Source organism: Schistocerca cancellata, chromosome 6 (genome assembly GCF_023864275.1).
Source record: "Schistocerca cancellata isolate TAMUIC-IGC-003103 chromosome 6, iqSchCanc2.1, whole genome shotgun sequence".
Classification (NCBI taxonomy): domain Eukaryota; kingdom Metazoa; phylum Arthropoda; class Insecta; order Orthoptera; family Acrididae; genus Schistocerca; species Schistocerca cancellata.
Window position 1 is genome coordinate 400828500 of NC_064631.1, and position 12683 is coordinate 400841182.

Sequence of the window (12683 nt, forward strand, 5' to 3'; positions counted from 1 at the left end):
GGTGCTAATTGACTCAGAGGCTTCTTCTTCTGTAAAGCTGAATGCTTGTCATAGCAGCTAAAGAAAACTATGTTCCATGATGAGAATGTGATTACACTGAAGGTCACAAATTGAAAATACATCCAGGTGACAGAAACATGTACTGCAAGAATAACTATCAATGAGATAATACAGCCCTTCGAATTTATTTTTTTAACAGAATTTAGTCATGTTCATTCTTAGATGGGAATTCTTGCAGCCATCACAAGCAGTTGTAGACTGTGGAAAACCAGAGCTCCAGACTGACAAAGCTGTTCCTACCAGCACGCAGGCAAAGATTGCTCTGGGCATTTGTTTGCTGACGAAAACATTGTTACCTCGCTGTCATCAATGAAACAAGTTCCAGTCATCATTTGAAATGCTCAGTTAAACTGTGAAGCTTTTGTCGATTGCAAAAAGCTACCCAGAGTCTTAAAAGAAATCTACAAGCCATTGAGAATCATAAGCACTATAGGTGGCCAAGGAGAACTTTGGCTAACTAATTGTCATGAGCAGCCACAGGTCATCCCTAAACAAAAGTGTGTAGGGATAGCCGAACCAGTCCTGGAAGGACATCATAAAATGAACTGTGCTCCACTACCACTACAGACAATACAGGGAGGAAGCTACCATTGTACTGTCATTTTATGACAGTTTTCAGGTGCTTTAAAATCCAGAGTGGAGAAAAGACAGACCAAGTGGCCAATGGTAAAACACTGTTTCAATACTGGTTACCATCCACCATTTGACCAGCATGCGTATAGGTTGTTGCTGGCTGAACAGTGGATAATCCAGGAGGAAGAGGCTGCAAGATTACATCATTCAACCTTCAAAGAATCTTTGGGTCTCTTCTGTGGTCCTTGTGGAGGAGGAGGACAGCAGTTGCATTTCTGCATCTATACTACCAATGCTAGATTAAGAGAAGGCAAACCTACGTTTCTAGCATTTTAGACTTAGAGAAAGCTTTTGACAGTGTTGACTGGAATACTCTCTTTCAAATTCTGAAGGTGGCAGGGGTAAAATACAGGGAACGTAAGGCTATTTACAATTTGTACAGAAACCAGATGGCAGTTATAAGAGTAGAGGGGCATGAAAGGGAAGCAGTGGTTGGGAAGGGAGTGAAACAGGGTTGTAGCCTCTCCCTGATGTTATTCAATCTGTATATTGAGCAAGCAGTAAAGGAAACAAAAGAAAAATTCGGAGTAAGTATTAAAATCCATGGAGAAGAAATTAAAACTTTAAGGTTCACTGATGACATTGTAATTCTGTCAGAGACAGCAAAGGACTTGGAAGAGCAGTTGAACGCAGTGGACAGTGTCTTGAAAGGAGGATATAAGATGAACATCAACAAAAGCAAAACGAGGATAATGGAATGTAGTCGAGTTAACTCGGGTGACGCTGAGGGAATTAGATTAGGAAATGAGACACTTAAAGTAGTAAAGGAATTTTGCTATTTGGAGAGCAAAATAACTGATGATGGTCGAAGTAGAGTGGATATAAAATGTAGACTGGCAACGGCAAGGGAAGCGTTTCTGAAGAAGAGAAATTTGTTAACATCAAGTATAGATTTAAGTGTCAGGAAGTCGTTTCTGAAAGTATTTGTATGGAGTGTAGCCATGTATGGAAGTGAAACATGGACGATAAATAGTTTGGATAAGAAGAGAATAGAAGCTTTCAGAATGTTGTGCTACAGAAGAATGCTGAAGATTAGATGGGTTGATCACATAACTAATGAGAAGGTATTGAATAGAATTGGAGAGGAGAGGAGTTTGTGGCACAACATGACTAGAAGAAGGGTTCGTTTGGTAGGACATGTTCTGAGGCATCAAGGGATCACCAATTTAATATTGGAGGGCAGCATGTAGGGTAAAAGTCATTAGAGGGAGACCAAGAGATGAATACACTAAGCAGATTCAGAATGATGTAGGCTGCAGTACGTACTGGGAGATGAAGCAGCTTGCACAGGATAGAGTAGCATGGAGAGCTGCATCAAATCAGTCTGAGGACTGAAGACCACAACGACAACAACAACTGACAATGGTGCAAAGTCATGAAAAAAGATGTCTACCCATTGTGGCTCATTGATGATATCTTAGACTGCTCGAATAGAGCAAAATATTTCTCTACTATGCACATGCAGAAAAACTACTGGCATATCGAGGTTGACATGGCTGACCAGGAAAGACTGCCTTGATGACTCCCAACAGACTCTATGAGTTTAAATTTATGGCCATTTGGACTGTTTGATACTGCAGACCCTTTAGAAAGTTCGATGGAAACCTGTTTTGTCACCTTGAGTGGACAACTTGTCTTTGCTATCTGGATGACATTTTCATTTTTTTGAAAACATTTAAAGAACAATTAAGCCACTTAACGAGCATATTGTAGTGCCTTCAGACAGTACACCCATGCCCAAATCCAAAAAAGTGCCTCTTTGCAGCCCAAGAAATAGAAATCTTGGGATATCTAGTGAATGGCAGTGGAGTCCATCCCGATTCAGAGAAAATAAGAGCAGTCATGGATTTCCTGACTCCTCGGCACATTCATGATTGAGAAGTTTCCTTTTAATGTGTTCATACCACCAGCAATTTGTAAAGGACTTCTGTACCATGGCAGATCCATTGCAAGAACTACTGCAGGCAGACACCAAATTTTCCTGGAACAAGGTGCAAGGATGGTCTTTTCTCATACTTAAGAAGGTGCTAACATCTTCTCCAGTCCAGCATTGTGTGGTGAAAATGCCAACACAGAACTTCACCATGGCAGTAGTGCTTATAGAATAGTTGCAGTTCAGGAAGGTGCTAAAAACATAACAGCTTATGCCTCCAGAGTACTCTTCAGGTTCAATATGAACTATTCTAAAACCGAGGAAGAGTACCTTCCAGTTGTTTGGGCCACCAACAGGTTCTGACCATATTTATTCGACAAAGCATTCATCATTGTGACAGCCCATCTTCTCTATGCTGGTTGACTGATCTGAAAGATTGATCAAGTTGACTGGCAGGGTGGGCACTAAAAACGGCTTCAGAAGTATCACATCACTCAGGGTGTATACGACCCGGGACAACCGGGAATTCCGGGAAAAACCCGGGAATTTTTTCATCCGGGAGAAAACCGGGAAAAACCCGGGAATTTTTCATTGTTTTAGCTTTCAGTTACATTTTTGTAGTTTTGACTGCAGAATTGATTCTCTAGCAAAGAATGTTATTGTATCCTGCTACTGGAGAATGATACTGCAGCAATAAAATATAAACGAGAGGGGAAAAAATAAAACTGTAGTGGCAAAGGAAATGTGCATTTTACGACAACAAAACACCGTGCACGCACAAGCGTCTACAGATAGCAAAAATATGTTAAAGGCCGTAGGGCGCAGACTGTAATTCTTCGTAACAATAAACTGCTTGCTATGAGCATGACGTCACAACTGTTCACATTAGGTTCGTTTGACCTAGAGATGGGTCGAGCTCGTTTATTCCCGTGAACTACTTCATTCATTTCACTCTTTGCCGTGAAGCGTTCAAACGAAGTAGTTCATTCATGAAGTACGGAAGCCTGGCGAAGTTGCCCAGTTCGCCGCTCAGCCGCGGCTGCGCTCGCTTCGCCTCACTCGTACAATAAAGCTTCGTAATACTTCATAATTTTACCAACAGATGGCCGAACTATGCAGTAACGTGCAGTTAACGTTTTACGCTCTTGAACAGCGTCTGAGTTAACTTAAATAGAGGATGGTCGAGGGGGACAAAGGAAAGATAAACAGAGAAGCCCGTCACATATAAAGAAGATATTACATTTAATCTTGCTCGACATTTCCTCATGAAGCGCCCAAAAAAGTCTTTATCTGCCAAATGAAATTGTTGTATTCATGGACTGAAAACTAGGGCTACCAACGAAATGCAGTCCACTTTTATGTTCCTTTCAACATTTAATCCAAAACAGAATGAGTATGTTTACCACTGTCACAAAGTCTATATACCTGCGTTAAGTAATTATTCAGAAGTTATCCTGTAGATTTTATTTTTGTTGAGAATAATAACCCTCCAGATTCAAAACGTAAACTGTCACCTGTAGTCATTGGTACGATTTCAGGTAAAATCCCTCTTTCAGTGTTATTAACAAACCTTTTATTTTCATGTTGGCTGTGTGTGCTCACACAGCCAGCCTCTTCGTTTGTATCTTTAATATTCATTTGTCTGCAAGCGCTGCCAACGGTAGGCTACCCGTAGACGCGAAGTTTAACTGCACAAATAGTCACGGGTAATGATGTCAGCACTGCAGGAAGCAGCTGACGCTGCCTTCCTCTCGCCCCTCACCTCCCCAACCCCACGTAAACCTATCGTTCCCCACAAACACCGCGCGATTTGTCGACAGGCAGTAGGGGGAGGACTGAAGCAAAGGGAGGGTGAGTGACGTGGCGCCAATGTAGTGGGAGAGGGAGAAGAGAGTGAGTGAACTAGAAAACAGTATGGAGTGTGCTATCTGTGAAGAGTTTGAAGTACCAGTTCATTGAAATTGAGTGGTTAGTTCATACTTCACTGGAGTGAAGCGTTCATTTGAACGACTCATTCACGAGCTCCCCATCACTAGTTTGACCAGTTGCCAGCGGTCTGTTGCGCATGCGCATTTGACTCGCGTATAAGCAGTACCTTCTCTCGCTTCCCGCTTCTTGAAGTTTGGCTGTTAGCTGCATCGGTAGTAGCAGCAAGCAGCCAGATGCAAACGAGAAAAATTTTTCTCGCGCGCCCTAGCTGCCAGATTCGCGCTTGCACAGAGTTGTCTGAGTTGTAGTGGGGAGGAGGTTAGTCTCCACGTGACCCGTGTTTACGTTAAGTGATTTCGCTGCTTCTCTTCGTGTACAGCTCCCACGTCAAATGAAAACAAAACGGATTTCTGTGGCCGGGAGCTATCAAGTGAATTAAAATGCATTCACATAATTACAGAGGGCAAAAATATATTATTAATTTCAGTTTCTGATTTTATTTTCTTTCCAAGTTAGTAGCAGTCAAGCATTAATCGCTTTGCAGAAGAATGAAGTTATTTTTGCAAGTTTGCTAAAGAAATTCCGCCGAGGCAATCATTTTATTTGAAACGAAGTGTTTCATTTAACAATTTTGGGTACTTCCAACTGTTCGGTGAATTTCAAGTGCACGTTATCATCTTCTGCCATGTATGGCATTATGCCATAATAAAGAACCAAACATGAGATCGTAGAGTACTGGTACTCCAAGAAAATTTACATCCCAAAAACCACACTGAAAAGCTTAATATCAGATGGGACCTACTTCATTGTGAATCTGGAAAAAACCAATGTGCACTTCAAGCCGAATTATGCATTTTAGTATGATTCACGAAATTTTGATGCCTTTTGGAGTATCCTCTGATGCCCTGTTTCTTTTATGGTGTAGTGTAAGCTCTCTTAGTGCTTTATACACACGAACATGCGGGCTTCCTACACCACTGCAGTTGCACACGCACAATAATTAGTTTTTGGCGCTCTCTGGCAACTGGTAAATCGTACCTATAACTAACAGTATTGCGAACGGTGGTTAGAAAAGCGTTACTTTCAAAGTAAATTTCTTTTTACGCAAGATGAATTATGTTACGTGTGTGAAAGTGGGATGGATATCTGAATCACAGAGCGTTCACAATTTTAAATTTACTGGCACATTTATGTGATGTATCTTAAAGTATATCACACCAAAAAAAGACCAATATTACACGTGAAAGCTTAGCTTTTCTTGTAGATATACGGTACTGTGTACATTAATGTAAACCGTTAACTTTTCCTCTTGTGTGTTCGCGCTATGTAACCAGTAATCTTGCTAGTGGCTGACTATAACACGTGCCCTATGCTCTGAATAGCTGCTGTCATCGGCTGGCGAGATCTCGTGGCTTGAAATATGACTCGCTTACAAAAGAACATCACAACCTCGGTTGCAACGCTCCGGAAACTAACAAGCTGTGTTTGGTGCAATTCGAATTTATACTTTCGTAATACGAAAATATGCTGTTGCAAATCAAAGGTCTTTCCAAAACTTCTCTGCTCCGGCTTTTCTTTTTTTTTTCCGGGAAGTTCTACGCGATTATATAAAACGTTAACCATTCAAAGGATTGATAAGTTTTACAGTTCCGAGGGAACTTTTTCTGTGCTAAGTGACAGTAGGTCGCCCGGGAAAAAGCATATTTTTTAAACGGGATATCCGGGAATAATCCGGGAATTTTTTTTCCTTGTCCCTGTATACACCCTGATCACTGTGGTATACAAAAGAAAATATGAACACAAGGACACTGGCAGCCTCCCAAGGAAACCTTTGTTGGAGCACAGCAGCATGGATGAAATCTCAGTCATCACTGCATTAAATGACATTGCTGCTGAACAGAGGAAATCTCCAACATTGCTGAAAACCATAAAAGGGGTTTAAATGGTTGCTCATCATCCAGCAGCCATTGGGGCAGAAATAGTTGCTTCTCATCCCAGCTCCCATTGGGACAGAAATGGTTGCTCGTCATCCCAGTTCTTTTATGGCTAGCTATTTTGAACTATTTCCATGATGCTACAACATCTGGTCAGCTGGGACAGAATCAGATGCAGGTATCACTGGCCAGGTCTCTGTCAATGCATTAGACATCATGTGAGCTACTATAAGAGATACCAATGATGGAAGTACATGCCATAGTTACCTTGGGGGCATTTGGTACCAATTCTGGCTGCAGCAGCATTGTTCCACCAAATTGGAATTGACCTCTGGGATGGTTCCTGAAGTTGACAAATGGAAATCAGTGGATAATAGTTTGCACTGACTACCGCACCCGCTATGCTGTCATCAAAGTTATGTTGACTGCTGATGTTGCAGAAATTGCGAAGTTCCATGTAGAAGACATCATTTTGAAGCACAGAGCATTCTGTGTAATGACCTGTAACCACGGAAAAGTTTTCCATTTGAAATAATTTCACATTGTGACATCACCCACAGGATGACAGCTGTCTACTATCCACAGACAAATGACCTCGCAGAGCACTTTAATAAGACATTGGGAGATGTGCTCTTGATGTACACTGATGTTGAAGACAGAGGGGATACAGTTCTGCCATCCTGACATTCACATACAATGCAGTGAAGCTACACACTGCAGGCTTCAAATCAGTTTTTATGATCCACAGTTGTGAGACCAAAATGACAATAGGTACACTGCTTCTGTTTCAGCTGGATGATATTCAGTATGACTATATGAAACATCTCATCATGAGAACCCAAGAAACAAGGCAGCTGGTTCACATACAGACCCCGGATGCTCAAAAGGAAGACTGTGGGCAATATAACGACAACCACCACTGTTGTGTATTTTTATGCCTGCGCAGGAAGTTGGACTATGAGAAAACCTACTAAGACTTCTCTTGGTGATATTGTATTGTTCATCACTTGTTGAGTGTCGCATATTAAGTCAAGTATTATGGCCCTTCATAAAAAAGATAAAAGCACAGGCATGTGATCCATGTCTACATATGAAGCCCTGATGCAGACCAAAGGCGCAGGATGGTGATAGGGGGTTCAAGGAAACTGAAGACACACTCAACAATTGCGAAGCTTCTACAGAAGGGGCTACTTTGGATGCTCATCATATTGAAGAGGACATAACAACACGATCGGAATGTGAGGATCTGCCAGTGCCACCATACAGAGGACCATTGACAACATCTAGATCCAGGGTGCTGTAGTCAGTTCCAATGAGAACTTCAGAAATAGCGGATTGTTATTTCTCCAGGAGAGGGAGCAGTGCCAAGAGATGTGGTGCATGCAGTGTGGCATAGTCACTGGTTGGCGTACCGTAGGTAGCATTCAAAGCCAACTACAAGCAGTTATTTATTATTTAGTATTTACCATTTCTGGAAGGATCTCGAAATACCTTATGTTTGTGTATTCGATGGCTGCATAATACCAACATTCTGGTATATTTGATGCTTGTATAAATAGATGCACTCCCTATCCAGGAGTTCAATTCTGTTCTGTCTGTACATTGGTGTTCATAATAAATGTGATTTCTGTTCTAAGTGTCATATTTCATTGATTACTTTGCTTTTGGATTTGGACTTGATAATGTGGCTATGAAATGACAGTATGATCTGTCCTCGGGGATTTCTAGATGAAGCTTGGGAAAATCTTGTACATTGTCTTCGTTATTCTTCAATTACACACCCACCAATTCTTTAACAGTTTAATCTGGTACATCCATTGCTAAATGGCCAACCGCAATAAAACAATGAAAATATTAGCTCAGTGTCACACAGGTAGATTTCATTTTTTACAGTGTTACCATTAGCATGGAAGGCAGAAATTGTATGGACTCTTAACCCCCCATTAGAACTACTGATAGCCTTGAGAGAGCCAGCCCTGACAAAACTCTACCATCTGGTAAGCAAGATGTGTGAGACAGGCAAAATACCCTCAGACTTCAAGAAGAATGTAATAATTCCAATCCGAAAGAAAACAGGTGTTGACAGGTGTGAAATTACCGAACTATCAGTTTAAGAAGTCACAGCTGCGAAATACTAACATGAATTCTTTACAGATAAATGGAAAAACTGGTAGAAGCCAACCTTGGGGAGGATCAGTTTAAGGAAAGGCAAACTTACATTTCTAGCATTTGTAGACATAGAGAAAGGTTTTGACATTGTTGCCTGGAATACTATCTTTCAAATGCTGAAGGTGGCAGGGGTCAAATACAGGGAGCCAAAGGCTATTTACAATTTGCACAGAAACCAGACAGCAGTTATAAGGAAACAAAATAAAAAAATGGAGTAGGAATTAAAATCCATGGAGAAGAAATAAAAACTGTGAGGCTTGCTGATGACATTGTAGTTCTGGAAGAGCAGCTGAATGGAATGGATAGTGTATTGAAAGGAGGATATAAGATGAACATCAACAAAAGCAAAATGAGGATAATGGAATGCAGTCGAATTAAATCAGGTGATGCTGAGGGAATTAGATTAGAAAATGAGACACTTAAAGTAGTAGATGAGTTTTGCTATTTGGGGAGCAAAATAACTGATGATGGTCAAAGTAGAAAGGATATAAAATGTAGACTGGCAATGGCAAGAAAAGTGTTTCTGAAGAAGAGAATAGAAGCTTTCAGAATGTGGTGCTACAGAAGACTCCTGAAGATTAAATGGTTAGATCACATAACTAATGTAGAGGTACTGAATAGAATTGGAGAGAAGAGGAATTTGTGGCACAATTTGACTATAAGAAGGAATCGGTTGGTAGGACATGTTCTGGTGCATCAAGGGATCATCTGTTTAGTATTGGAGGGCAGCATGGAGGAGAAATAATCATAGACAGAGACCAAGAGATGAATACACTAAGCAGATTCAGAAGAATGTAGGTTGCAGTAGTTATTTGGAGATAAAGGAGCTTGTGCAGGGTAGAGTAGTATGGAGGGCTGCATCAAACCAGTCTCTGTACTGAAGACCAGACTTCTGAACTGAGGACCACAATGAACAACAAACTGCTTTCATTGTGTTTGGGACACTGAAGTAAAAACTTTTCTTTCTGGCTACATATTTCTTTACTCATGGGTCTAACATTGGATAATCACTTGTAGTAACTACAGGGTATTCTTTATTCTCTTGTGATTCACATCTTTATGCATGTCAGCAATCTGTTGAGCAACTGTTCCAGTCAGTTTTTCTTTAGTATCTCCTTTCTGCCTATAATCTCTACTTATATCCTGCTCCTGTTTTTGAGAATCCGAAATAAGAAACTTGTGGTTCTGGAACCTTACTATGAAAAGAAAAGTCCATGCTGCTCACCCGTGAATGGGCTTCTGGTGTAATTGCAGGTAGAGTGCAACCTTTTGTTTGCAGTGGCACAAGGTGCGGGAGGGTGCTGAGCTTTTTCCCAGGAAAATATCCTTGGTACCCAATTTGATAGCAGACTGGGTGGACCTGGGACAGTCCTGGAGGGACTGGCACAAGGAAAAACCCCTGATTCTAACTGTGATCTCCAAGGCTGGAATCTAGCACTCTACTTGTTAGACCACCACAGCCTCTAACCTTAATATGACTTGCTTTTTAAAGTATTACTTTTGGAATATACTATGAATATTATTTACTGATCATGAATGTTACATTTTGTGATTGTTCTGTTAAGTCTAAGAAATGCCTAATGAGCCATCAATTCCATCAAGTAGTAAAAATTTTAAAAAAGAATTTAAAAGATCACTTGTTTGATTCATATGATAATGCAATAAAATTATTGTTATTATTTTTGAAAAACATGTATTGTCGTATCTTTTGTTTTAATGTTTGTGCATATCACCTTATGTGTGTTCTCTTTTAGAAATGGATTGAAAAAAAATGGAATAATAGTCGTGAAAGAAAATCTTGCGTCCAGCAATTCTGTTGATGTTGATGAACAGGATTCCTCAGTCACGAGACCAGAACAATTGCTACTGCAGTTGCTTAATCAGTCAGGCCTCCGCTGTGTCAGACAACGCAAGCAAAAAAATTTCCCACAAGCTCTTTATCAGGTTAAAATGTATGCTCTCCGGCCTTCAGATCAGGCTGTTATTGTTTCAGACAATACTGGAAACAAAGACTGTCAAAAATAGTTCCTGATATATATTTCCTTTGATGAATCAATCTTCGTTAACAACAAATGATAAGTATTTATGAAACACTGCTAAACATGTATTTAATAAATGTATTTAATTTGACAAACACATATTTTATTTTTCTCTAACATCATTACCATTTTTCCTACAGCTGTTTAAAGTACATTATGCAGGTCTTGGAAAATTGTGCGAGACAGAGTTATACAGGATTATTAAGAACAGATGGTGTCTAGAAAATAGAATGCAGCAATTATCTATAAATGAAAGCATTGTATATGAAGAACTTAACATCAGAACAATGCACCACTAAATTTCTGGGAATGTATTAACAATATGAGACAAGAGAGATTACTACCCACCATATAGAGGAGCTGTCGAATAGCAGATAGGCACATTTAAATGCACACACACGACCACCCACTCACCCACCCCACCCAGGTGTGTGTGTGTGTGTGTGTGTGTGTGTGTGTGTGTGTGTAATGTATTAAATATTTTACAGTGACTGTCTTCATATTTTTGCCTCTTCAACATGGGCTGCTTAGTATATCATCAGTAGAAACAGAGAATAAATACAAAATGTGTTCAAAAAATGACAGGAATCTGTAATTTCATATGCTGTATTAGACCAATTTGTACAATTTTGTTATTGTATTGGTAAACCTAATTTTGGCCCAGCACTTTACCACTTCCTTCCTGGTCCTACCATTGCAATAAACATGCCTGAAAATAATTGGTGCAGTATGAGGCATATCAAATTGCAGCCTGTTGTCACCTGTCAAAAAGATTATGGAGGCTTTCACAGTATCAGTGATTAATTTGTAAACAACTTGATGAGAAAATTGGTATTATATTTTGCTATAAGAACAGTATAAAGTGCAGAAAAGTCTTAGAAACATTAAATATTGTTGTTGGTGAGTCTGTTATGATTAAAAGAAGGAGTTTTGAGTGGTGCACCATTTCGAAGAAAACTATGAAGGTGTTGAAGGTGACAGTCATCCTGGATGCCCCAGGACATCATCAACTGGCGAAATCATGGAAAAACAGAAAGAAAATACTTCAAACAATTGCCAGACCACACAGTAAGAGAAGTTGCTGATTACGGCATAACAGCTGGCTCATGCCATGAATTTTTTTGGATATTTTGAGTATGAAGCATGATCCAGCAAAATTGATCACAAAACTGTTGAAGTCAGAACAAAAATGGAAGCATATGGAAGTTGCTCAGAAGCCACTACGTCGACCGAGCGAGGTGGCGCAGTGGTTAGCACACTGGACTCGCATTCGGGAGGACGACGGTTCAATCCCGTCTCCGGCCATCCTGATTTAGGTTTTCCGTGATTTCCCTAAATCGCTTCAGGCAAATGCCGGGATGGTTCCTTTGAAAGGGCACGGCCGATTTCCTTCCCCATCCTTCCCTCACCCGAGCTTGCGCTCCGTCTCCAATGACCTCGTTGTCGACGGGACGTTAAACACTAATCTCCTCCTCCTCCACTACGTCGAACTCGACAACAAAGCAGAACAGCTGAAACACATTGTAACAGATGATGAAACATGAGCTTACAGATGTTATGCCAAAACTAAGGTAAAATCATCCCATTCTTGAGTTCCAGGAGTGATATTCAGATTATACTCACTGTGTTATTCAATTTTAATGATGTAGTGTACAAAAGTTCTTGTCACAAAGTTGAACAATCAGTAAGGAATATTAGTTACAAGTTCAACACCATTTGAGTGAAGCAATCTGGGAGAAGGAGGTGGAGGGGGGGTAGGGGGACATGCCTAGATTTTTTTTTGGTGAAACACAGGAACAATGTAATTAAAAGGATAGCTGCTACTCACCATACAGCGAAGATGCTGAGTCGCAGATAGACAAGCAAAAAGACTGTCGCAAAATAAGCTTTCAGCCAACAAGGTGTTTGTCTCACACACACACACACACACACACACATACACAGTGGGTTATGTGTGTGTGTGTGTGTAAGCTTATTTTTTTGACTGTCTTTTGTTGTGCTTATCTGCTACTCTGCATCTCCACTACATGGTGAGTAGCAAGTATC

At 40.4% G+C, this 12683-nt stretch overlaps 1 protein-coding gene across 1 annotated transcript in view; it reads left to right on the forward strand.

The window, feature by feature from the left end:
- LOC126190821 (N-terminal Xaa-Pro-Lys N-methyltransferase 1) overlaps positions 1-10732 on the forward strand; it is an 88748-nt gene extending 78016 nt beyond the window's left edge. Inside the window, exon 5 of the mRNA XM_049931390.1 lies at positions 10353-10732. Coding sequence (XP_049787347.1) covers positions 10353-10623 — 271 coding nt within the window. The 3' untranslated portion in view covers positions 10624-10732. The remainder of the gene's footprint in view (positions 1-10352) is intronic.
- The last annotated feature ends 1951 nt before the right edge of the window (positions 10733-12683 follow it).